The sequence below is a fragment of the Pinus tabuliformis genome, chromosome 5_2 (assembly GCF_031772625.1).
Source record: "Pinus tabuliformis cultivar Carrire ecotype Pingquan chromosome 5_2, CPIR1, whole genome shotgun sequence".
NCBI classification, from domain to species: domain Eukaryota; kingdom Viridiplantae; phylum Streptophyta; class Pinopsida; order Pinales; family Pinaceae; genus Pinus; species Pinus tabuliformis.
The window spans coordinates 117,979,570-118,005,931 of record NC_142306.1 but is presented as its reverse complement, the minus strand read 5'-3'; the positions used below and the strand labels follow the sequence as shown (position 1 = coordinate 118,005,931).

Here is a 26,362-nt window from a genome sequence, read left to right as displayed (position 1 = left end):
ACCTCTGATCTATTAATATGTTTTATATAAGTGATCTGTAGCATGTAATAATATGTTTTATATAAGTAATCTGTAGCATTATTAGAAATTCAATCACAGTTAACAGTGGCCATGACCCTTTGCATTCATAAGATTAGATCATCAACTTTTTCAAATAAAGCATAGTTCGGCAACAAGTTACTGATTTGTTAAGACTAAGTACTTGTTTGTTATTATAAGACACCAAAATATTGAAGTTCAAACCAGTAACTACCAATTTATTCTCAAAAGACTTCATGTGCTCAAAATGTATGAATATATACAGTAATGTACAAACAAGTTAATTGAGAAAACATGGAACATCCTCGGCTACCACAACCCTAAATTGTAAGAACATAATACCTATACATCAAATACAATCTTAGAAGCAATCCTCTGTTCTGTTCAAATTTAGGCAATTCACCAGCATAAGTTACTGAATTAAAGGCATTGAAGCAGCCAAGATGAGGCATCATGAACTTTTTCAATCATCAAGCCAATCCAAATTAAAATGTTCTTCGATGACCTCAACTATGAGATTAGGCATGGTAGAGGCTTTGATAGCCAGCCACTGTCGTTCAGTGCTCTCATCACAGATTACACATCTGAGAGATCTTAGTTTGGCTAATGCTTTAGGCAGCTTCTTCAGTCCAGAGCACTCCCTCATATCCAGAATCTTTAAGTTTGATAGCTGATCAAATTCCATGGGAAGGTCCTTCAAAGACCTGCATAATGAAATATCAAGAAATTCGAGTTGTTGAAGTGCACAAATGGAAGGAGGAAGCATTGACAAACTTGGGCATATGCAAACAATCTCAGCACCCTAAGTGACCTTAACCTCCCAAAGTCATCGGGTAACTTTTGGATAAGATGACAATTAGTGACAGATAACTTCTGGAGGTAAGTTAAATTGCATATGTTTCCAGGCAGTTCCTCCAAATCACTGCAGTGGTCAAAGTTAATTTCTTGAAATTTTGGAGACTTTGGAAAGTCATGTCCCTTATCCAATAAAGTCATATTCCCCAAACCCTCACATAGGCATACAGACAACTTTTCCAAGCTCTCTCAGGATCTACAATACTCATAAAGAGGAGACACAATCAACCTCCCAAGTAGTACAGACATTATTTGAGGAAATGCAGGGAAGCTCAGCAGTCCATGAAGTGTTGAACGCTTAGAACTGTAATTGTATATTATAGCAACCTTCAGTTTTGGCATGGTATGTAAAAATGTTGGAAGACGGTAATGACTAGCAGCGGAAAACAAAGTCAATACTTCCACCTCAGGAAAGTTTATTTGACACCAATTTTTCTCTTCCATTGGACCTACAGTTCCCAGAAATGTAAAAGTCAGTATGCTATGCTGATAAAAAATGTTTATCTAACATCTTAATAAATTTGGAACATAAGTAGATTGATCAAAAAATGATTCAATGTGTAGGCAGTTAAAGAAAACAAGTTTCAGTAGTGACCTGTATGAATTGAAACAAATTGAGCCTTAGATGCCTGATCTTTGAGTGTTAGCCATTTTGTGGGAATATTATCCTCCTTGCTAGGCATAAAAAGCCTCTTACAATGAATGGTACTATCCTGGTTGGCCAGATAGAAGGCTAAATCTCGCATCACATCATGTTGAGAAAAAGAGAGCTCGGAGGCACAGCCAAATGAGATGGCCCGACACCTGACACATCAAAAACTTGTATTAACTAAGAGGAGTGAAATCGAAAGCCTCTTATCTTTGACTCTCCAAGAGATATTGACTTCTATGTATGTTTTTTGTTTGATGACTATGAGTGAGATTAAACACTTCAATATAGAGCAAGTATTTAGCGAGAGTAACTCCTTTTGATAGAGCAAGTATTTAGCAAGAGTAAGTCGACCACCTAAATTATTTCTTAGGACTAATTTTAAACCATATTATCACATCACATTTAAATACCGTTAAAAAAAATATTCAATTTTAAATATTTAAAATTTCAATTTAATATGTATATATATATATATATATATATATATAATATTTTATAACTTATCAATAAAACAAAATTAGTATAGATTTAAGATAAGTTTGAATTTAATATACATTGTAATCAAATTAATAAATATGGTTGACATTTTATATAGTTCTACATTGGTATATTATGGTTATGTCCTAGAATAATATTTGAATAGGACTTTGAATTCAACTAGTGACTTAACGTCTAAGAGGGAGTTGTTTTTAGCAAGACTCTTTAGACTTTCTGGTGAGGTGAAATCTTGATTTGTGCTATTTAAACTAGTTTTTTCATTCTATATATGGATTTAACACCATGAAAACTCCATAAGGCATTTCGATTGTGAAGCCTGCGATTTCAATAAATTCCTATAGAATTTAAAAAGAATTAGACAAGAAAAACCCATCAAAAAACCTTCTGAAAAAACTAAAAAACTCTATCTAAAAGTAATATTTTAAATATTTAAAATTTCAATTTAATAAGATATATATAACAAATATTTTATAACTCATCAATAAAACAAAATTAATATAAATTTAAGATAAGTTTGAATTTAATACACATTGTAATCACATTAATAAATATAGTTAACATTTTATATAGTTCCCATTGGTAAGAGTATATTATAGTCATGTTTTTAAATAATATCGGAATATAATTAGAAATTCAACCAACAACTTAATATCTAAAAGTACTTTAACAGCGCAACCAATCACAATTTATCCAGAATTCATAAACAAATTTAAAAACTAATTATATTTAAAATTTCTCGCCCATTACGGTAAAAAGAGATTTACACCACCATAAAAGAGTGAATTTACAGGCTATTTAATCTCGATCACCTGCAAGTCGGGTATCGGGTATACTAAGTTCCTATGATTTTAGCAAGAGCAGACTCACCGGAAAGGGGAATCCGCCCCTCTCGCTGCCACCACAGCAGGTCATTGTACTCAATGAGATTTAAACTTCGGTCTGCAGGGCTTCGCCCATATGACTTACCGTCAAACCACACGTCACTGTACATTAACACTTTACTTTTATTCATCATTCTCCATATCAGTTCGAGTCCCTTCTCTTGACAGCTTCAGGTGCCCTCCGTCCATGACTCTTGAATTTCGGAGCACAATTTCTCGCACATACACTGTACCACTCACAATTACCTTCAACCTTTTCGTTTGACCAGGAGCTCTTCCACAGAGACAAGCTGCTTTGCACTTAACAGCCTCCCTCTTTTTCTTTCCAACGCCTTTTCCACCTGATATCCCAGGACTTTCCTTCGAGTTGTCCACGCTCAAAGACTGGATCACTTGCTCTATGACTGGGCCTCTATCCTGGACAGAGTTGAATATACATTGCTCACAAGAAAAAATTATACAACTTACTGTGACAGAAGAAATCGGTCTGAATGATAAGGATTCAGAGTTAATAACCCCTTTCCTAGATGCACCAAACCTTGAGCAATACGAACCTGTAATAAATTCATTCAACTCACATTGCTGCACAAGAAAATTTTACGAGAAGGCAGATCTCAAAATATAATGCATAAATAACTTACACAGAAAAGGAGACTAGGATCTTTGTAATAGTAGCTCGAAAGATTTCGAAGCATGCCAGCTATTCGAGCATTATTCGTTCCTGCACCAATTAATCCCAGAGCCAACGTTGCTGCCTGTAAATGACATGAAAAATCCATTTTCTTACATTGTCAGTGTCAAAATATCTTAAAGAATAGAACCTTCACAATCTGCAATATATTTTGCACATTTTATGCAAAATATAGAAGTGAAACACGCATCCCATATGCAATATATTTTGCATATTTTCCATATAAATACAAAACATATTAAAAGTAAACAAGCAACACCTTGAGAACATTTCCAGTCCCTGCATATGCACAGGACTCCAGCGTAACTTGACAATATCTTGATATTTTCTCATTGAATGTCTTTGCTACTTCCAAAGTTGCATCAACTTTTTCCTGTTTATTTCAAGAGAAGAGTTAAAAGCCTGTGACTTTGAGCAAAATCGAGGAAAACCTGTATTCTTGTTAGCACAGACATTATGCAAGCCATACATCACTACCTAGTGCCATAACATCTCACAAAAATCAAGCAAAACACTTCTTTAATACCTATAGCATCATTGGCAATAAATCTTCTTCAACATATTGGAAACGGCATGGTGACCCTCATTTAATCTTTAGCTTAAACCATTACCTACATGCTCTTAGCTAGATCTTTCCACCTTGGAAAAGTTGAAATACCAGAAAGCAGAAAAAATAGCACCCAGGAATCCGCAACAGTATGTTATATAAATGAATGTTTTACTTGTTCCTTGTCAAAATGCTATCAAAAGGTATGTTTTCTAGAAGTTACTAAACTATAAATTCCCTGCATACGTTTGTATAGTTGAGTGCTTTAGAAAATCATACAGATGGCAACAAACAAGATTCCTAAAAATGACCTCTTGGCTAAACAACACGGTAACAACCTTCAATGTTAGTACAAATACAGCATTAAATAGAGCTTCTAACACTTTTCTGGGAATGCCAGGGAGTTGAGAACATCAGCAATCTCTAATCAGTCATCACTCCCAGAAACCTCTATGTCCTATCTCCTTTCAATTATTTTGTGGACATTTCATATCCCTAATTTACCCACTTCCCTTTAATCACTGTATTAGCTGGTAATTGAGCAGCTCCTCTGGAGTTTGTGTGGACGGGATCTCATGTAAAATATTTCATAATTTTCCTTTAAATATACCTCTTTCTTCACTCTTTTTAAAAAAAATCAGCATATCTTATGTTTCTTTTTCTTACAGCATATTCCCAAAGTAAGCACAAATCATTGACCAATATATGTCTGGAGGATATAATGGCAGTTAATGGACTCTGTTCAAAATCAATCCACTCACCTGCTTTCCAAGATATAAGAGGCCAAGGCCTAAACAAAGAAATCGAGTAAGTGGCTCTCCTAGCTCAGAATCACTTCTCTCCATCAAGGCAATAATAATTGACTGAGCCACTTCATCATTGCAAGATCCAACATAGATCAATCCAAGAGATATAGCAGTGAAGGCAATTACATCTATGGGAACCTTCCAGTCTACTAAAATAGGAGAAAGAAGTTTAAGCACCTGCAAGAACATATAAAATGCACTAAAATTAATAACCATTGGGAAAAGAGGCAAGTCAGAAGATGAGCAATATTCCTAACATCATAGTAGATATAGTTGGAAATATAATTGCATCGAGGGAGACAGTGTTTCCTCACATCCTCCTTTTGAGAACCAGCATATGCTAACCCAAGGCCCATAATTGCCCCAATTCGAATGTTTGACTCATCCTTACTAACGTACTCTGCAAGAAGTGCGTATGCCTGAAATTAAACGTTCATAAGATAAGGTAAAGAGATTATTCACCCATTGTAAAGGAATTTGCCGTAAGAGCAAAAGATGTCTACTAAAAAATAAACTTAGCAATATATCATTAAAACCCAAAAAAGCCCCATTAAAGGGTCTCAGACATATTTCTGAGGCATATTTTAAGAATCGAACCTGGGGCGCCAAGATCCATTCTCCTCGGAGCCATTCTTGAGCTGGGCGTAACTCTGAATGGGGATATGCCTTAAGAGTGCCGTCTGTTCTTCTTCAACTGAATCGCTTACCAGAGAGCTTTGGACACAACCGGAATCTGGTCCATCTGCGTCGTCCCCGCTGTTAGAAGACGCGTAATTTTCCGTCGTGCAGGACTCCGCCGGCGATCCAGTGCAGAAGGAAGGCGAGCCGCCGGATTCCGCCAACAGAGGTTCCCCGATCTGACGGAGGGCGTTCATTTCTGCAATGCGGAAACCAACCTTATAGCCACACAGACTGAGGTCTGTGCAAGGCTGCGCTGGCTACGCGGCCCTCAGGCAGGAAGAAAGACACGAAACCAAGAAGAAAGACACGCTTCATCACTGCGAAGACACGTTTCGGTTCAGTGACTGCGAAGAGTTTCGGTTCAGTCACTGCGAAGAGTCTCATCGCCAGGACGCCCATGCCAGATCCTCCTTCTCTGTCTTCCAGTTGGTGGAAAAAAACAGATTAAATCATTCTATGAAAAAACAGATTAAATCAACGGCAGAAAACATCCCAATCATCTAACACACCGAATCAATGGCTCAGAATCGCACACGTCTCTATCTTTTCTTCCCATGTTTATATTGTACAGGAGTGATTAAAAGCTTGAGATTGATAGGTTCTTACAAACTTAGATCTATTCTCTAGACTTCAATCTATATGCGAGATGGGTTTTTACAGAAATTGATTGATTCACAATAGTTGTTGCATTCATTCATGTAATCTTATAGGCATGCAATTCATTATTATAGTAAGAAGTGTTCATTGCTTGGCCATATTGTTTGAGTTTTCACTAATATATTGAGTCACAACAACTGTTGCATTCATTCATGTAATCTTATAGGCATGCAGTTCATTATTATAGTAACAAGTGTGCATTGCTCGGTCATAATGTTTGAGTTTTCACTAATATATTGAACTATGATTTTAACTTTTAAAGGCTTGTTGTGGTAGATGAGGAGACCCAACTTTCATTTTTGTTCATTGCTTGGTCATAATGTTTGAGTTTTCACTAATATATTGAACTGTGATTTTAACTTTTAAAGGCTTGCTGTGGTAGATGAGGAGACCCAACTTTCATTTTTGTAGAGTTGGATAAAGAGCCACCTTGAAGACGGAAGCAGGATATTGAAAAAAGCAATTCTGTTAGTATGGGAAATCTTACAAAGACCTATGATTTCACACGAGTGAGAGAGACAATTTACTTGATGTTGTCTTTCAAGCTCTTTATTGAAAGTAGCATCATTTCTATAAGTTTATCAATAGAAAGGACAAGAAAATTAGTATTATGAGAACTGGTTGGTTGTTATGTGCAAGTAGCTAAGCCAGCATAAATCCATCTTAGCCCAGGATATTGAGTAGTGTTGTTTAGTGTGTATGTTTGAATGTTGGAATAATGTATTTTTGGACTATTTATTGTGCTTGTGTTGCCTTCGCATTTGCAAACTAACCAGTATTAGTAATTTCGGTGGGATGTACAGTGTCAACAATGCCTTCATCTGTATTACTAGAAAAGGATGTACAGTATTAGCTATTTCTTCGTCTGTATAGAGCATTAGCTATGCTTTTGCCTGTATTACCAGAAAAGAATGTACAGTGTTAGCAATGCCCTTGTCTGTATTACCAGAAAAAAAGATGTACAATCTTAGTAATGTACTTGGTCTGTTTTACATGCAATTTGCAATGATGGACAATATTAGTAAAAGTTGCATATCCTCTGAGGATCTTTTTTTTTGACCTTAACATTACCGATATGAGTTTCCATGATCGATGTATGCAGAGGAAGGTTGATATAAATAAAACAAGCTGCAGCACTGGAGGATCTGCATTTTGTTCTGCAGCCTGTTCAGCTTTATAGTATATGGCAAATACGTGTTGTGTTTTTGTCTAAATGTTGATATAGAGAAAGCATATGCTAAGTAATGGTGCAGGAGGATTCTGTACACAATATGTAGTGACCATGGACATTGGATGTTGTTAAATTTGCGATATAGCCCTATTAACGTCCATATTTATATGGATTAGATATGACTTATTTCAAGAACTTTAACTCTTTTATGGAAGAAGCTTAATATGTGGTGGTTAAGTTATCTATTTTCAATATAATATGTTGTTATTATTTTAGTATTTAAGATTTATCATTTACTATGTTATGTTCCGTTAATAGAAATATTGTTCTACCTTGATAAAGAAAACATAATTATATTGGTTAGGGTTTGTTCTATGATTAAAAAACATGCAAATGAGATCACAAAGGGTTAGGGTTTGTTCTATCCTATTTGGTTTATTATTTTATATATATTGAAATTGTTATCTCCTCAAACTGTTTCTAATTTTTGGATTTTGTGGATTTCCTGCCTCAGATTTCCCCTTAATCACAAGTCATTTCAGTGCAATTTTGGAGTGAACTTCACTTGTGTTTGCATTGTTGGTTTGTTTGTTTGCACAAGTGAGCTCCTGCAACCCTCTACTTGACAATGTGGGGTCTGAGAGGCCTAGTGCAAGGGATTCAAGTTTGCAAGGGAAGCACAAAATCATTATTTCCCCATCCAACTCTATAACTACAAAGTTGTTGTATACCTTTAGAATGGAGAATTACAATCCTGGTCACAAGGTAATGCAGGCTGAACTAAGATACATTAGCCATCATGTAATACACATTATTATATTCTATTCATGTTATATCATGTCATGGACATTATCAAACACTGAGACATCATGTAATGTGTATTATTTTATTGATGTCATATAGGGTTAGATCTGAAAACTACAACAATTGTTATAATGCCTAAATATTAACACACTAAAGAAGACAAAGGAAAAGCAGAGATTTTTCGATTTTAATCTGCATTACTCTGCCCTAATAAATTGACAGAAATTCAATGATCTTTCACCATTCACACACTTTTCCCCAGGTCATTGAGACCTCAATGACTAAAATCATAAACCCTGATGCACTAAACCATAGGTAGGTCCGCCCACCTAATATGGGGTCCAAAAAAAATTCCTGAGCCACTACCCTAGATCCCATACAGGGGGTCGATACCCCAAAGGGGCGCTGCCACCCCACCTGCTGCGCTCCTCGCAACAAAAGGGGGGCACCAATAATAGACACAAGGCAACCCACACGGAGTTGTTCTTGAGTTTGATAGAACCATGAACCCTCAAAAGCAAACTTAGTTACATGCTTAATACAACTTAGAGAAGAAAAAGCATAGCTAAATGGAATTTGCAGATCTTGGACCACTTGAAGCAGTTATGGCTGGAACAATAGAGTAGTCTTTATTTGGTTATTGATTTCTTTAACAGAGATCCAATGGAAACCACATGGAGTTGTTTGTGAGTTTGATAGAACCATGAACCCTCAAAAGAAAACTTAGTTACATGGTTAACACAACTTAGAGAAGAAAAAGCATACCCAAATGGAATTTGCAGATCTTGGACCACTTGAAGCAGTTATGACTGAGGCAATAGAGTAGTCTTTTATTTGGTTATTGATTTATTTAACAGAGATCCGATGGAGAGGACTTCAGCTTTTTCTAAGGGATTTTATCACCTCTGATCTATTAATATGTTTTATATAAGTGATCTGTAGCATGTAATAATATGTTTTATATAAGTAATCTGTAGCATTATTAGAAATTCAATCACAGTTAACAGTGGCCATGACCCTTTGCATTCATAAGATTAGATCATCAACTTTTTCAAATAAAGCATAGTTCGCCAACAAGTTACTGATTTGTTAAGACTAAGTACTTGTTTGTTATTATAAGACACCAAAATATTGAAGTTCAAACCAGTAACTACCAATTTATTCTCAAAAGACTTCATGTGCTCAAAATGTATGAATATATATAGTAATGTACAAACAAGTTAATTGAGAAAACATGGAACATCCTCGGCTACCACAACCCTAAATTGTAAGAACATAATACCTATACATCAAATACAATCTTAGAAGAAATCCTCTATTCTGTTCAAATTTAGGCAATTCACCAGCATAAGTTACTGAATTAAAGGCATTGAAGCAGCCAAGATGAGGCATCATGAACTTTTTCAATCATCAAGCCAATCCAAATTAAAATGTTCTTCGATGACCTCAACTATGAGATTAGGCATGGTAGAGGCTTTGATAGCCAGCCACTGTCGTTCAGTGCTCTCATCACAGATTACACATCTGAGAGATCTTAGTTTGGCTAATGCTTTAGGCAGCTTCTTCAGTCCAGAGCACTCCCTCATATCCAGAATCTTTAAGTTTGATAGCTGATCAAATTCCATGGGAAGGTCCTTCAAAGACCTGCATAATGAAATATCAAGAAATTCGAGTTGTTGAAGTGCACAAACGGAAGGAGGAAGCATTGACAAACTTGGGCATATGCAAACAATCTCAGCACCCTAAGTGACCTTAACCTCCCAAAGTCATCGGGTAACTTTTGGATAAGATCACAATTAGTGACAGATAACTTCTGGAGGTAAGTTAAATTGCATATGTTTCCAGGCAGTTCCTCCAAATCACTGCAGTGGTCAAAGTTAATTTCTTGAAATTTTGGAGACTTTGGAAAGTTATATCCCTTATCCAATAAAGTCATATTCCCCAAACCCTCACATAGGCATACAGACAACTTTTCCAAGCTCTCTCAGGATCTACAATACTCATAAAGAGGAGACACAATCAACCTCCCAAGTAGTACAGACATTATTTGAGGAAATGCAGGGAAGCTCAGCAGTCCATGAAGTGTTGAACGCTTAGAACTGTAATTGTATATTATAGCAACCTTCAGTTTTGGCATGGTATGTAAAAATGTTGGAAGACGGTAATGACTAGCAGCGGAAAACAAAGTCAATACTTCCACCTCAGGAAATTTTATTTGACACCAATTTTTCTCTTCCATTGGACCTACAGTTCCCAGAAATGTAAAAGTCAGTATGCTATGCTGATAAAAAATGTTTATCTAACATCTTAATAAATTTGGAACATAAGTAGATTGATCAAACAATGATTCAATGTGTAGGCAGTTAAAGAAAACAAGTTTCAGTAGTAACCTGTATGAATTGAAACAAATTGAGCCTTAGATGCCTGATCTTTGAGTGTTAGCCATTTTGTGGGAATATTATCCTCCTTGATAGGCATAAAAAGCCTCTTACAATGAATGGTACTATCCTGGTTGGCCAGATAGAAGGCTAAATCTCGCATCACATCATGTTGAGAAAACGAGAGCTCGGAGGCACAGCCAAATGAGATGGCCCGACACCTGACACATCAAAAACTTGTATTAACTAAGAGGAGTGAAATCGAAAGCCTCTTATCTTTGACTCTCCAAGAGATATTGACTTCTATGTATGTTTTTTGTTTGATGACTATGAGTGAGATTAAACACTTCAATATAGAGCAAGTATTTAGCGAGAGTAACTCCTTTTGATAGAGCAAGTCGACCACCTAAATTATTTCTTAGGACTAATTTTAAACCATATTATCACATCACATTTAAATACCATTAAAAAAAAATATTCAATTTTAAATATTTAAAATTTCAATTTAATATGTATATATATATATATATATATATATATAATATTTTATAACTTATCAATAAAACAAAATTAGTATAGATTTAAGATAAGTTTGAATTTAATATACATTGTAATCAAATTAATAAATATGGTTGACATTTTATATAGTTCTACATTGGTATATTATGGTTATGTCCTAGAATAATATTTGAATAGGACTTTGAATTCAACTAGTGACTTAACGTCTAAGAGGGAGTTGTTTTTAGCAAGACTCTTTAGACTTTCTGGTGAGGTGAAATCTTGATTTGTGCTATTTAAACTAGTTTTTTCATTCTATATATGGATTTAACACCATGAAAACTCCATAAGGCATTTCGATTGTGAAGCCTGCGATTTCAATAAATCCCTATAGAATTTAAAAAGAATTAGACAAGAAAAACCCATCAAAAAACCTTCTGAAAAAACTAAAAAACTCTATCTAAAAGTAACATTTTAAATATTTAAAATTTCAATTTAATAAGATATATATAACAAATATTTTATAACTCATCAATAAAACAAAATTAATATAAATTTAAGATAAATTTGAATTTAATACACATTGTAATCACATTAATAAATATAGTTAACATTTTATATAGTTCCCATTGGTAAGAGTATATTATAGTCATGTTTTTAAATAATATCGGAATATAATTAGAAATTCAACCAACAACTTAATATCTAAAAGTACTTTAACAGCGCAACCAATCACAAATTATCCAGAATTCATAAACAAATTTAAAAACTAATTATATTTAAAATTTCTCGCCCATTACGGTAAAAAGAGATTTACACCACCATAAAAGAGTGAATTTACAGGCTATTTAATCTCGATCACCTGCAAGTCGGGTATCGGGTATACTAAGTTCCTATGATTTTAGCAAAAGCAGACTCACCGGAAAGGGGAATCCGCCCCTCTCGCTGCCACCACAGCAGGTCATTGTACTCAATGAGATTTAAACTTCGGTCTGCAGGGCTTCGCCCATATGACTTACCCTCAAACGACACGTCACTGTACATTAACACTTTACTTTTATTCATCATTCTCCATATCAGTTCGAGTCCCTTCTCTTGACAGCTTCAGGTGCCCTCCGTCCATGACTCTTGAATTTCGGAGCACAATTTCTCGCACATACACTGTACCACTCACAATTACCTTCAACCTTTTCGTTTGACCAGGAGCTCTTCCACAGAGACAAGCTGCTTTGCACTTAACAGCCTCCCTCTTTTTCTTTCCAACGCCTTTTCCACCTGATATCCCAGGACTTTCCTTCGAGTTGTCCACGCTCAAAGACTGGATCACTTGCTCTATGACTGGGCCTCTATCCTGGACAGAGTTGAATATACATTGCTCACAAGAAAAAATTATACAACTTACTGTGACAGAAGAAATCGGTCTGAATGATAAGGATTCAGAGTTAATAACCCCTTTCCTAGATGCACCAAACCTTGAGCAATACGAACCTGTAATAAATTCATTCAACTCACATTGCTGCACAAGAAAATTTTACGAGAAGGCAGATCTCAAAATATAATGCATAAATAACTTACACAGAAAAGGAGACTAGGATCTTTGTAATAGTAGCTCGAAAGATTTCGAAGCATGCCAGCTATTCGAGCATTATTCGTTCCTGCACCAATTAATCCCAGAGCCAACGTTGCTGCCTGTAAATGACATGAAAAATCCATTTTCTTACATTGTCAGTGTCAAAATATCTTAAAGAATAGAACCTTCACAATCTGCAATATATTTTGCACATTTTATGCAAAATATAGAAGTGAAACACGCATCCCATATGCAATATATTTTGCATATTTTCCATATAAATACAAAACATATTAAAAGTAAACAAGCAACACCTTGAGAACATTTCCAGTCCCTGCATATGCACAGGACTCCAGCGTAACTTGACAATATCTTGATATTTTCTCATTGAATGTCTTTGCTACTTCCAAAGTTGCATCAACTTTTTCCTGTTTATTTCAAGAGAAGAGTTAAAAGCCTGTGACTTTGAGCAAAATCGAGGAAAACCTGTATTCTTGTTAGCACAGACATTATGCAAGCCATACATCACTACCTAGTGCCATAACATCTCACAAAAATCAAGCAAAACACTTCTTTAATACCTATAGCATCATTGGCAATAAATCTTCTTCAACATATTGGAAACGGCATGGTGACCCTCATTTAATCTTTAGCTTAAACCATTACCTACATGCTCTTAGCTAGATCTTTCCACCTTGGAAAAGTTGAAATACCAGAAAGCAGAAAAAATAGCACCCAGGAATCCGCAACAGTATGTTATATAAATGAATGTTTTACTTGTTCCTTGTCAAAATGCTATCAAAAGGTATGTTTTCTAGAAGTTACTAAACTATAAATTCCCTGCATACGTTTGTATAGTTGAGTGCTTTAGAAAATCATACAGATGGCAACAAACAAGATTCCTAAAAATGACCTCTTGGCTAAACAACACGGTAACAACCTTCAATGTTAGTACAAATACAGCATTAAATAGAGCTTCTAACACTTTTCTGGGAATGCCAGGGAGTTGAGAACATCAGCAATCTCTAATCAGTCATCACTCCCAGAAACCTCTATGTCCTATCTCCTTTCAATTATTTTGTGGACATTTCATATCCCTAATTTACCCACTTCCCTTTAATCACTGTATTAGCTGGTAATTGAGCAGCTCCTCTGGAGTTTGTGTGGACGGGATCTCATGTAAAATATTTCATAATTTTCCTTTAAATATACCTCTTTCTTCACTCTTTTTAAAAAAAATCAGCATATCTTATGTTTCTTTTTCTTACAGCATATTCCCAAAGTAAGCACAAATCATTGACCAATATATGTCTGGAGGATATAATGGCAGTTAATGGACTCTGTTCAAAATCAATCCACTCACCTGCTTTCCAAGATATAAGAGGCCAAGGCCTAAACAAAGAAATCGAGTAAGTGGCTCTCCTAGCTCAGAATCACTTCTCTCCATCAAGGCAATAATAATTGACTGAGCCACTTCATCATTGCAAGATCCAACATAGATCAATCCAAGAGATATAGCAGTGAAGGCAATTACATCTATGGGAACCTTCCAGTCTACTAAAATAGGAGAAAGAAGTTTAAGCACCTGCAAGAACATATAAAATGCACTAAAATTAATAACCATTGGGAAAAGAGGCAAGTCAGAAGATGAGCAATATTCCTAACATCATAGTAGATATAGTTGGAAATATAATTGCATCGAGGGAGACAGTGTTTCCTCACATCCTCCTTTTGAGAACCAGCATATGCTAACCCAAGGCCCATAATTGCCCCAATTCGAATGTTTGACTCATCCTTACTAACGTACTCTGCAAGAAGTGCGTATGCCTGAAATTAAACGTTCATAAGATAAGGTAAAGAGATTATTCACCCATTGTAAAGGAATTTGCCGTAAGAGCAAAAGATGTCTACTAAAAAATAAACTTAGCAATATATCATTAAAACCCAAAAAAGCCCCATTAAAGGGTCTCAGACATATTTCTGAGGCATATTTTAAGAATCGAACCTGGGGCGCCAAGATCCATTCTCCTCGGAGCCATTCTTGAGCTGGGCGTAACTCTGAATGGGGATATGCCTTAAGAGTGCCGTCTGTTCTTCTTCAACTGAATCGCTTACCAGAGAGCTTTGGACACAACCGGAATCTGGTCCATCTGCGTCGTCCCCGCTGTTAGAAGACGCGTAATTTTCCGTCGTGCAGGACTCCGCCGGCGATCCAGTGCAGAAGGAAGGCGAGCCGCCGGATTCCGCCAACAGAGGTTCCCCGATCTGACGGAGGGCGTTCATTTCTGCAATGCGGAAACCAACCTTATCGCCACACAGACTGAGGTCTGTGCAAGGCTGCGCTGGCTACGCGGCCCTCAGGCAGGAAGAAAGACACGAAACCAAGAAGAAAGACACGCTTCATCACTGCGAAGACACGTTTCGGTTCAGTGACTGCGAAGAGTTTCGGTTCAGTCACTGCGAAGAGTCTCATCGCCAGGACGCCCATGCCAGATCCTCCTTCTCTGTCTTCCAGTTGGTGGAAAAAAACATATTAAATCATTCTATGAAAAAACAGATTAAATCAACGGCAGAAAACATCCCAATCATCTAACACACAGAATCAATGGCTCAGAATCGCACACGTCACATTTTAGGGATGTCTTTCTCAGAGGGAACGCCTTACGGCGTAATTATATTATATAAGGTTAAATTTTATCTAACTCACGCTATATTATTTGGTCTCTTTCTGTTGTGGGTCTCCAGGCAATTTGTTTATGCTGTATTCATGGACATTATATTTCCCGTAATATAATATATATGGTTTTTTTTCTTCTGAAAAAAAAAAACATTTACCCAAAACAACCATTTGAAATCCCTTGCACACTTTCAATTGTGTCATAAACTTAAATCAGAAATTCTTCATGGACTCTGGAAACAAATGAAAGTTTAACCTTATCTTTAATTTGGTTTTACAACTCTCTACACTGAAGTCAATTGTTTACAACAACACAACAAATTTCAATTAATTATGTAAAGAAAAATGATGTCCCTCACAATTAAATCTAATCAAACATTTAGTTAACCACACTACTGAAAATTAATCGCAGATGTCACATTGGAAAGGCTATGATAAGAAAAAATCCATTCTCATGAAAAGAAATATAGAGCAAAAGGGTTAGGTGTAGGGTTTTTCTCGGGGGTTGTTTTCCCATAAACCACCCATTTTTGTTGCTCGGAGGTGTTCCTTGTGAGGCATATACAAATATAACAAATAATAAATTATAATAAATTTTCATCTAGCATTTTATCATTGCATACTTGTGTTTTAAGAGAAATTAAATGATAGAGAAAATGAATGCTTAGGTAGGAAATAAGCATGAAAAGGAATATATATTTTAATTAAATAAGTGGCATTAAAAATATAATGAGTTGATTTGTATTTTCTAGAATGCATAGGTCTATCAAGAAATACAAAGATGTATGGTTTAGTGTGTAGTTTATCCGGACCCTATATTAGGTCAATGCTTTGGCCAACAACCTCAGTTGTTATAGGATATTGTAGAATCGGTAACTCTACATGTATGCAATCATCTACTGGAAATCTTGGCCTTACTCTACAAAAGACCCTAATATTTCCTTTTAGTTTGAGAAATGTATAGGTCAAACACATTAGATTGATGTAAAGGAAACATAAAGATAACTATACATGAGGTCAAAAATATATGCTTGCAAATTACCAAGATAATGTTATGCAACTTTCATTCGTTTGTTTTTTATCGACATCTATGGCTTTGCATTGTAAAGCACATGATTATGCTATCTACATGCATAAGTATATTGTGACTAGGATTGGCCTATTTCATTGTAATAAAATGAAATTCGGTATTCAAAAGATGAAGTATTTTGAACGATATTTTGTAAATGTCTTGAACATTGGCTTACCTCTAGCTTTTGATTTGCAATTTCAAGCTTTATGCACAAGATTCTTATATGTCATTCTGGGAAGGAAAACTTTTCTACAGAATAAAACCATTATTTTTTAAACATGTTGTTTATTGATTATTAAAAAGACACACTTTTACAGTCATAAAAATGTCACCAGTTCACCTCTAAAGCCATTTTTTTGGTAGTGAGTTGTCCAAGCTCTGCAACAGACTTGTCAATGCATTCCCTGTATTTTGTAACCTCGAATGTCAAATTCTGCACTTATTTAGCCTGTTGATCTCTATTCTTTGTAGCTCATTGAAGGTTGGGATGAAGACAATCAATCTCTTCCATAAGTGTTTTTTTTTGCTTGAGAGTTTCCTATTGGATGGCCTGGATTACCAAAGAACATCATTTCCTAAAACTTCTTGAAAATTGACATTCGAGATGCCTTTTCAAACAGCTTAATGAGTTAAAATAAATGATACTTTGGAAACAAATTATTAAACAACCTAGGTTATCTCATGATTACTTCTGATATGACATAAATTCAGCTAACATTAATCTACCTGAAGGCTCAAAACCCACCATGAAGAAGAAAGTGAAGACAAATATGTTATTGGTTTATGCATGTAAAAGAAGTGCTTACTTAGGAGGTCAATTAAATAAATAAGTCCTAAAGATATTAATATGTCATGTTGAAAACTAGAGGAGGCACCTTTCAAGCAATCAATCAAAACATCTAAGTAGGTCCTTGCTCTATTGTAACCTTTTGTTAACAATATCTTCAAATGAACAAATAAGTAATGTGTGCTCATTACATGGATTAAAGTTTGATTGAAATTATTGTTGTTGGACCTTCCTCGAACAAAGAAGCCGGTTTCTTTTGGTGTTGCAACTTCCACTGCAGATCTGCAAGCCTAACCCTGGCGAGATTCAAACTGTCTATCAAATTATTGAGTGAGCATGAACCAGAGTTTAGGAAATCTCCAAAATTGAGAAGCTCGGGGTTTATATGGATTTGTTAATCCATGGTGTCTATTAATCTGTAGTGGAGAGCTACAAGGCTAGTAAGTGGCACCATCAGGACGGGAAACATGTTGCATTCCTCTATAGAAACATTGTAATGTGCCTATTCTATTAAAGCCTTGTGTAATTACAAACTAAATCCATAAATGTCAGCAGGGTCGTCGGTGGCATGGGTATTGACATGCGAATATGAAGAAGGTGGTGTGCCGGAAATAGTTGAATTCTTGATGTTGCTAGCAGCGGTAGGGGAAGAGCCTCGTTTTCTTGTTTTTCCTATAGCCATCGCCAACAGTGACGCTTCTGAGGACTCCCCCTGGTCAAGTAGTGGTAGCGGGCCTTGCAAAAATCCTATTTCTGCAAATATTTAGTAATGGGTGTGCTTGGAAGCAGTAAATCCATTAAGACCAGTTGTTTACTTAAACCAACAATGGAAAACAATGATAGTTCTTTACTCAAACCAACGATGAAAAACAAAAATGTAGACGAAAGTTAGCCATGAAAGGTTTTGGGGACACCTTTGATGTAAATATAAATATAGTGATTCTAAAATTATAAAATTACATTCTTGACATGTTTTTTTTAATATTTATTGTTAAATATTTTATTTAGAATATTTTAAATTAAAATATAAATAAATAAACTTCATCAAATTTAATATATTAATAAAAAAAATTGGCTTATTAATTTGGAGAATGAATATCCTTTTTACATGACAAAATCAAGTGTTTGCATTTCTATTTTGTATTATTATTTTAGTATTATGTTACATTAAAATTCTAACATTGAATAAATAGTAATTAATGTTTAAATTATTTAATTTTTTATTAAACAAAATTTTAAAAAATTTAAATAAAATCAATTAATCAATAATAATATTTTTAAATTATTTTTATTAAAAATAAAATATTAATAAATGGTTAACAAAATTTTAGAAACATGATAGGGGTGGCAGGAGTGGGAGGAGTTATCCTTTGTTTCAGCTAACAAACAGAGATTCAATACGCTTGGGCCCTAGGCATAACATCTAATAACTAAGCAGAATTCCTAACCCTTTAACATGGTCTGGAAATAACAATTGAAAGAAAAAATTCCAAAATTTCAGTTTTTGGAGACACTATGATTGTGATACGTCAAGCCCGACAAGTTAAAGGCTAAAATCAAGACGTCCTCACTATTCTTTAGAGAATAGCATTGCAAATATTGATATTTGAACAAATTGATTTTTATCATGTATACAGAAACTTGAATGAAAAAGCAGACTCCCTCATGAATAGAGGCACCACTATGGAGCAAGGGATCCTAAAAGAGGGTCATCGAATATCAAATGCCCCTCAAACTTGAATCAATTGCAAATATGCAGACTATAAAACATGGATATACATGTGACAAGGGGAACGTGGGCCAAGTTAGTAGCAATAAGAAACAAAGAATTAATTTCCTTATGGGAAATCAGATCAAGTTTAGAAACTCAATGTAGTCAGCACTCATTCGACTACCATGCAAATTAATTAAATTAATCTCTTTCTTATCTAGCTTAACAACTGGCATCGACTAAACCTTGCACGCGGGTAGAGGTGGCTTTATATTGTAATTGATCAAGGAATGGACTATCATGAATTAATGGCTCATTCATTTTGTATCCCCTGATCAATAATCCAAAACAATCAACAAATATTCTGAAATAGATTTAGCAACACTTCAATTCAATGCTTCAAGACAGAGGGGAGGAGACACTCACAGTTATATATGGCTTATTGCAAGTCTTCCCCGGTCGTCCTTCCCATTACAAAGTCATGTACAAAGGAGTTTATCATCCCTTAGGTTTTGGAGTGAGGAACAATATTGTTGGGTTTTGGAGTGAGGAACAATATTGTTGTATCATGGCAGAGTCAAGGACTACAACTTGCGAGGAGGAGATGATTCAATTGCATCATCTTCTAAACAAAATGTTGGACACGTTTGAGGCTTTGTCGACAGTAATAAACAACAGAGGAATGGTGAAAGGAAAGGAAAGGAAATTATTTCATTTGCTAATGGATACCAAGTTTGTGTTATTGCAGATAAAACTGGAGATTTTCTAGGCAGAGGTTCACTCTCAATTGAAAACATTAGAAAGCAAGGTGACAGAAATTAAAGGAATTCCCAGGAGTGGTTTTCAATCTGCAAGGAAGGAAGTCAGGACCGATGCAGAGCCTCAACAGGAAAGAGCCAATGTAGATCAAGGAGCAGATGTAGTAGGTGGAGACCAATGCATTTATCATCAAGGTGTGTCACCAGAACACTGGGCCTCTTGTGTCGGATAATATTCATAAGCTAAAAATCATTTGATGCTATGTAGATACAAGCACTTATTAAGTAATTTTTGTAAGGACTACAGTAAGAATATTTTTGAGACTGTAGGAAAAAGTAGCCATAAGAATAGTCTAGCTATAATATAAGTTTTGAAATGTAATTTAATCCTTAAACATGAAAACTTGTTTACGAGTAGTGGCCCAGAAACGAGATTTTTTATTAATGAAAAAGTCTATCCATTCCTTTGAAAAAAAAGGGGGCTAGAAATGTGATATCTTGCCCTCATTAACATTTAGTTGCAAACCTACCTCACTAAATCTAGATTTATATTTTTAATGCTTTCCATCGTGGATTTGATTCCCTTAAACTTTGATTAGAGTGACAAGAAAGTTCAAATCACTTGAAAAATTTGAATACCCATTGTGCTAGCGTGTGCATCGTAGCATGTCGTTCTGCATGGTATCTTCCCATCAATATAACTAAGCTTATTGGGGAAGATTTTGAATTTTGGAACATGATAGTATACCTAAAACTAAATAAACATGAAAAAACTTCAACTTGATTGCAAAATAAACAAGGATGCATTGCATTCGGCATACCTGTGGCATAAATGATAGCTCCATGGTTTCTTAAGTCTATATAAATATAACCACTAGCTAAGCACGCGCTAAGGCGCCATCTCTCTCACTCGAATGAATACCTCTATTAGTTTAACCAAAACGACTTCAAAACAACATTGGTATAAAAATTATTTCATAACAATTTTGATACAAAAAATAGAAAGCTATGCAAGTATAACATTGTGGTGGTTTCTATTGTAGCTAGAGTGTCTGCAAGTATAATGTTATGGTGGTTTCTACTGTAACTAGAGTGTATGTTGTAGTCGGGATTGCTAAAGGGTATGAAACTAGGTGTGCTCGAACAAGAATAACATGCTACTCCAGGATAGTGCTATGTTTGCCACATGGGGGCTTCATTCAATGAACCTCGGACATAGCACGTGGGTTCGTGGCATATTTAACAATACCTCTAATTTGACTAAATATTGGAAAATGCCTCTAAAAGTCACATTATTTAACCCCCTACCAATAAGAACAAAATACACCTTCCCAATTTAAAAACCCTTACTTTCACTATATATTGTAGGCATCAATTTTGTCATTGAAATTTTTTATAACCCTTTATATTTGTTCATTAACTTTGAGCTCCATTTCTTATACCTTCCAATATAAAAACCATTTACCCCCTATTATATGCTCAATCTATTATGTCATTTTTCCCTAAATATATATCCCCCAATATGAATGCACATGGTATGGTATTTCTCCTCCAGTGAAGCCCCCATGGTCTTCCACTGGCGATGTTGGAACCTGCAAAACTACAGAGATAGAGAGGACTTGCATATCGAAAAAATCTTTATAACTATTATCCCTGCAAAAGAAGGTTGCGAAAACATTTTTGTGTTAATTGCGGTTGAAATTCTATTTATAAATCTAAGAATATCCATAAGAAAATGTTTTATAATCATGAAAGGGAGAAAGTTGCATATGTTTAACATAGACGATTTGATGAAATAAACACAAATCCCATAAAATAGAAAATATGTGGTTCACTAGTTAGTTTGCGTCTTTGAGGCTCTATGCAGCCGACAAATATGAGGACCCATCTACATGCAATACATGTGCCTTTTAAATAATCATCTAGACAGTTCAATAAGGAGGTGTCCAAACAACACATGTTCCATCCATACTCATCTCACCTCTTACAATTTCTTCAGAACTTGTTTCCTATGTCCCTTGGTCTCACAAATATACCTGTTACAAATTCTTCACATCTTCTTTCCTGTGTCCTTTGGTTTCAAAAATTTATCTTTTGAGCTTGTTTCCCATGTTGCTTCGTCTCTTTTGAGCTTGTTTCCTGTGTTTCTTGGTCTCATAGGCTTGTCCACCAAGAAATGAGTATATTATATTTAGGATTTTTATATTGTTTCAAAGTTTCAGATACAATAAGCACAAGAACAAGGACAAAAAACTATGTTAAAATCCAAGATGTGTTTTTAATAATTGTTTTAAGTTGAATCAATATTTTTTTTGGGCTATGATTTGGCTCTTTTCCAGTGATGTAATAATTGCTACAAGTTTTATGGTGTTGTAGTGATTTAGTAATTGCTATAAGTTTTATGTTGTTATTGTGTGCAGGCACTTAGCTCTGGAAGAAAGAAGTGAAGGCAATCAAAGTTGCACCTGTAGTGAAGACGACTCCAACCCTGAAATTGGAATTGTCGCTATGCTTCGTTCTGCTTCACATAAAGAAAATGATTTTTCATACTTACTCCTGAACCATGTCATTTCACATCTATGAAGGAAGTTGCAGATCTTGCACGACAACATTCTCTTGCTAGGAAGTTTATATCCCAAGCAGAATTCTTATCATCGACTAAGAGGTTCTATGAACGCTTCCGTGCACTACTTCCTAATAGATAAGAATAACCATTCTTACCCTATAATAATTTTGAGAATAAATTTTCTCTATATCATAGAATCTTAAAAATTTCTAAATTAAAATCCATTTACTCACCTTAGTTGAATACCTTGAAGACCTTAGGCAAGCCTTGTGGTTGTGCTTTTGGTTTGGGGCCAGCAGCAGTTACAACTAAGTATAGTTTTGTAAGTCTTCAACTGCATACATCACTCGCCTGTGCTTGTGTGGTTTGGGCATATCTAGTTGTTGTCACCCACTAATTACAAAGATTATTTGCTTGATAGAAATTTCTTGCTTGTCCCTTGTTGTGGGAATATCTATTTCCTACCATGCCATCCATATAAATTATGGAAAATATTTGCTTGATACCAACTGCTTGCTTGTCCCTATGTGTTTTGGGTGTATTTAGTTCCTGCCATGCCATCCATAATTTCAGAAAATATTTGCTTGATACTTCTTTGCACCAAATGTTCATTCAATTATCACTCGAAGAAGAATGAAGAGCTTTGAATCTATACCTATGGCGAGTTTACCATAGATGGATATGGTGGCAACTGTAAGCCCGTGGTGTGGCAGGGGTATTTTTTGGAGCGTGGTAGGTGTATTTTTGGCGGCAAGTGTATTTTTGGGAGCTTCCACCCCATGGGCTCCACCATAGGGGGTTGAAACCTTGGGTAAAATTAACGAAGTGTAATCTAAAATTTGAGAGAATCAAATTTTGGAGTGACAAGTGTATTTTTAGGAGCTCCCACCCCATGGGCTCCACCACATGTAGTCAAAAATTTGGGTAAAATTAATGAAGTGTAATCTAAAATTTGAGGGAATCAAACTTTGAATAAAGATAACCCAAGCGAACGCAGACTTTCAATAAAATCAACAAAGTGGATAAAAAACAATGAGTCTGCAATAAGACTCCAATGTGAATGGCCAATAAAAATTTTGGAAAAATTAACTAATTAAATTAAATTATCTATCTTTGTGCAAAACATTGGTTAAAATAATTGATAACATTTCATATTTAAAAAGTCAAACAAAATTAATTCAAACTCAAAACAATATCCATTACCATATACCTCTACTTTCTTTCGACAAGTATAATAAACATTAAATAAATAAGCATAGAAAACTCCCATTATTAAATTGTTTACATAGTAAAACAACAACAATAATAGACAACAAAACACTACTTTCGGCGGGTATAATAAGCATTAAATAAATAAACAATAAATAATCCTTGAAAGCAACTCCCCTTATTGAATTGTTTGCATAGTAAAGCAACAGAAATAATAGACAACAAAACACGCGCCAGGGTGCCCAGCAGAAAATCTTTTAGCATTATAGTCACAGGCACGGTCATGGCCATGGGGCTTAGCACTATTAAAGCGAAGTCTTCTTTACCATGCATGAAGTTAATTTGATGGTGCCCACGAGAAAATCTTTTGGCATTATAGTCACAGGCACGGTCATGGCCATGTGGCTTAGCGCTATTAAAGCAAAGCCTTCTTTACAATCCATGAAGTTAATTTGATTGTCCATATCATGAATAATTAGAAACACTATAGTAAGATTAAAAAAATTAAAAATTGATTTTATTTTATCCCTCTCATTTCAAAATGTCTTAAAAATTGCAATAAAAATAAAGATGGATAATGGTTATATTAGGTTTGGAGTATGGTTTAGAATTTCTATTTGTTTTATTTGGTTAAAAGTTTGTTTTTATTAAGGATATAGGTTAACTGGTAATTTAAGATGGTGTAGTTTTATTTGAATAACAGTAATAAGTGAGTCCGGGCTCACAGATTATACTCAATAATAAAAAATTTAGTTGTTTTTAGTGAGATTTTTTAGAAGCTTTTCAGGCGTGGTTTTTCCAGTCTAATTTCTATAAATCCTGCAGAAATTTATTGAAATCACAAGCTTGATAGGTAACCCCTGCACAATCGAAATGCCATAAAAATTTTCAGGGTACTGAATCTATATATACAATCAAAAAACCAATTTAAATTCAAGCACTAGAAAATCCAAAAAATCAAACAAAAAACAACTCCATACATAATAGCCATATTTGCAAAAACATCCAAATAAATATTAATGAAAATTAACACAAGCATATAGGTGAATAAAAATAGAACAATGATGGGTCACCCACCCATGGTTGTCTTCTTGGAACGACCACGCAGAGAGACAAGAGATTGTGATGGGTCACCCACCCAATGCGTGTTTTATTGGAACGACCACGCAGGACAAGAGATTGTACAGAGAGCATCCTTCTATTCATTAATTTGTTGTGGGCTGTATTTTCCACTGCTCTCATACTTTAGCAAATGGGCTGCCATGAGAATGATGTGGGTGTCAAACTTGAGCACGAGTCACATTCTAAAATAGAGGGACGGTGATGGCCGATTCCTTATTTTTCTTCTTCTCTTGTACTTGGCTTGCGGTAAGAGAGACTTCTCTTATGCACCATGCAACTAGGCAAATTTGAACCTGGAACTGGGAAAATGTGAAAATGCTCAAATACAAAATAGAACCCCGGTGTATAGGAATTTGACAGTTATTTTCCAAATCAATATTTAAAAGGCCGAGACTCCTAATGGAATGGGTGTGTAGATGAAATAAATGGTCATTTTGCCACAACTGCACCAATATAAATATAAATAGAGAAGTTTGATATTTATATCAATTATGTCTGGTTTTCTAAACAAGGAACTTTTAAAAGTATGAATTTGCTTCCACATTTAAACAAAGGATTTTGAAAAGTATAAATTTGCTTCCACATTTAAATAAATAAAACTAATGTCATAGATGGTCAATTTACTTTGTAAAATATATCATACAAGTTTTTATTTATTATAAAAAAATTAAAATCAATATATAAGATAAACAATTCTCAAAAAGAATACCAACCATCATACTATCCCATACAAAATAAAATAAAAATAATTTTTCATATATATATATATATATAACAATAAACTATAAATATACAACCATGATAATATCCAATATAAAATAAAATAAAAATAATTTTCCATATATATATGATAATCAGCGTACAATATAAACAACACTCAAAAAAAAGTAACAACCATGATACTATCTTATACAAAATAAAATAAAAATAAATTTTCATATATATATATATATTATAAAATGGTAATAGATGTCCCGACAGTACAAATAAAATGCGACCTAAGGATTCCCACGACAATACAAATAAAATGAGACCTATCCTCTGTAGATCCATTCACCAGTGACAATATGTGCTCACTTTTGCTTCATGTATCATATCTCTTGTTCTATTCTTTCAACCCAAAGGAGTTTGAGCTATTAAGTTGATAAACTAAAAAAGAAAAGGATTATGGTTTGTCTTTTTAGAGTCACAACTTAAGAATTTAAATCTTGAATCTCCAAGTTACCAAAATTCACATTTCTTTGATTATAACATATCTTAAATTCACATTTCTTTCATTATAACATATCTTTTATGAGATCACAATTTAAAAATTTAAATCGTGAATCGCCCATTTACGTTGAGCTACCCTGAAACTTCTTTCGTTCATGCTCATAGAAAAGCCCTACGAACAAATCAGGTCGTCCATGTTTAGCTTCGCCCGCCATTGATGCCAATCAAACTAAACCGACAATGGTAATGTTTAGCATCCATTAACCATTTTTTTTTGTCTTTTTTTACATATAATTTTATGTGCTTTTTAGATATAAAATTCATAATTTTTTTTTATAAAATTGGTTATTTTTCTAAAAATATTATTTAAATTTTTTATAAAAAATTTAAAAATTATTATTTTTTAATTATTTTATGTGTATTGAAATATAAAAATATTATTTTCTAAACTTTGTAAAAAAGAAAAAGATATTTAAATAAATATGGTAGGAAACACAAAACAACTCAAGTTTGGAAAACA

General features: G+C 34.6%; 2 protein-coding genes, 2 long non-coding RNA genes and 2 pseudogenes across 7 annotated transcripts; all 6 read right to left on the bottom strand.

Annotated features, from left to right (window-relative positions):
• Positions 1-278: 278 nt before the first annotated feature.
• Positions 279-1,236, bottom strand: LOC149157784 (uncharacterized; annotated as a pseudogene).
• Positions 911-3,059, bottom strand: LOC149157783 (uncharacterized). 2 transcript variants are annotated; one of them, XR_016261644.1, is made up of 3 exons: positions 2,912-3,059; positions 1,490-1,698; positions 911-1,343 (listed from the first exon to the last, which is right to left on the bottom strand). It is a non-coding gene; the product is annotated as an uncharacterized LOC149157783 (long non-coding RNA). The 2 variants fall into 2 exon arrangements; XR_016261645.1 differs by having other exon boundaries at positions 1,592-1,698.
• On the bottom strand, positions 2,753-5,706 carry LOC149157782 (26S proteasome non-ATPase regulatory subunit 2 homolog B-like). 2 transcript variants are annotated; one of them, XM_089436011.1, is made up of 6 exons: positions 5,567-5,706; positions 5,284-5,388; positions 4,925-5,146; positions 3,876-3,989; positions 3,567-3,680; positions 2,753-3,479 (listed from the first exon to the last, which is right to left on the bottom strand). In XM_089436011.1, the coding sequence occupies exons 2-6, from the start codon at positions 5,323-5,325 to the stop codon at positions 3,390-3,392; spliced, it is 582 nt and encodes a 193-aa protein (XP_089292137.1). In that variant the 5' UTR covers positions 5,326-5,388; positions 5,567-5,706; the 3' UTR covers positions 2,753-3,389. The 2 variants fall into 2 exon arrangements, with proteins under 2 accessions (XP_089292137.1, XP_089292136.1); XM_089436010.1 differs by having other exon boundaries at positions 5,284-5,369.
• Positions 5,707-9,607: 3,901 nt separating this feature from the next.
• Positions 9,608-10,823, bottom strand: LOC149157781 (uncharacterized; annotated as a pseudogene).
• LOC149157780 (uncharacterized) lies at positions 10,745-12,226 on the bottom strand. The gene is made up of 2 exons (XR_016261643.1): positions 12,079-12,226; positions 10,745-10,881 (listed from the first exon to the last, which is right to left on the bottom strand). It is a non-coding gene; the product is annotated as an uncharacterized LOC149157780 (long non-coding RNA).
• Positions 12,198-14,874, bottom strand: LOC149157779 (26S proteasome non-ATPase regulatory subunit 2 homolog B-like). Of its 2 annotated transcripts, none has more exons than XM_089436008.1 (6): positions 14,734-14,874; positions 14,451-14,536; positions 14,092-14,313; positions 13,043-13,156; positions 12,734-12,847; positions 12,198-12,646 (listed from the first exon to the last, which is right to left on the bottom strand). In XM_089436008.1, exons 1-6 carry the CDS (start codon positions 14,765-14,767, stop codon positions 12,557-12,559), a joined length of 660 nt encoding a protein of 219 aa, XP_089292134.1. In that variant the 5' UTR covers positions 14,768-14,874; the 3' UTR covers positions 12,198-12,556. The 2 variants fall into 2 exon arrangements, with proteins under 2 accessions (XP_089292134.1, XP_089292135.1); XM_089436009.1 differs by having other exon boundaries at positions 12,201-12,646; positions 14,451-14,555; positions 14,734-14,873.
• Positions 14,875-26,362: the final 11,488 nt, after the last annotated feature.

Bases quoted from the DNA above. Each gene is read 5' to 3' on its own strand.
- LOC149157782 (XM_089436010.1), bottom strand. From the start codon at position 5,600: ATGGCTCCGAGGAGAATGGATCTTGGCGCCCCAG. The intron at 3,990-4,924 runs GTGAGTGGATTG...TGAAATAAACAG, and splicing joins TCTTATATCTTGGAAAGCAG to GAAAAAGTTGATGCAACTTT. The intron at 3,480-3,566 runs GTAAGTTATTTA...AATTTATTACAG, and splicing joins ATCCTAGTCTCCTTTTCTGT to GTTCGTATTGCTCAAGGTTT.
- LOC149157779 (XM_089436008.1), bottom strand. From the start codon at position 14,767: ATGGCTCCGAGGAGAATGGATCTTGGCGCCCCAG. The intron at 14,314-14,450 runs GTGAGGAAACAC...ATGTTCTTGCAG, and splicing joins CTGGTTCTCAAAAGGAGGAT to GTGCTTAAACTTCTTTCTCC. The intron at 12,848-13,042 runs GTGTTGCTTGTT...TGTCATTTACAG, and splicing joins GGACTGGAAATGTTCTCAAG to GCAGCAACGTTGGCTCTGGG.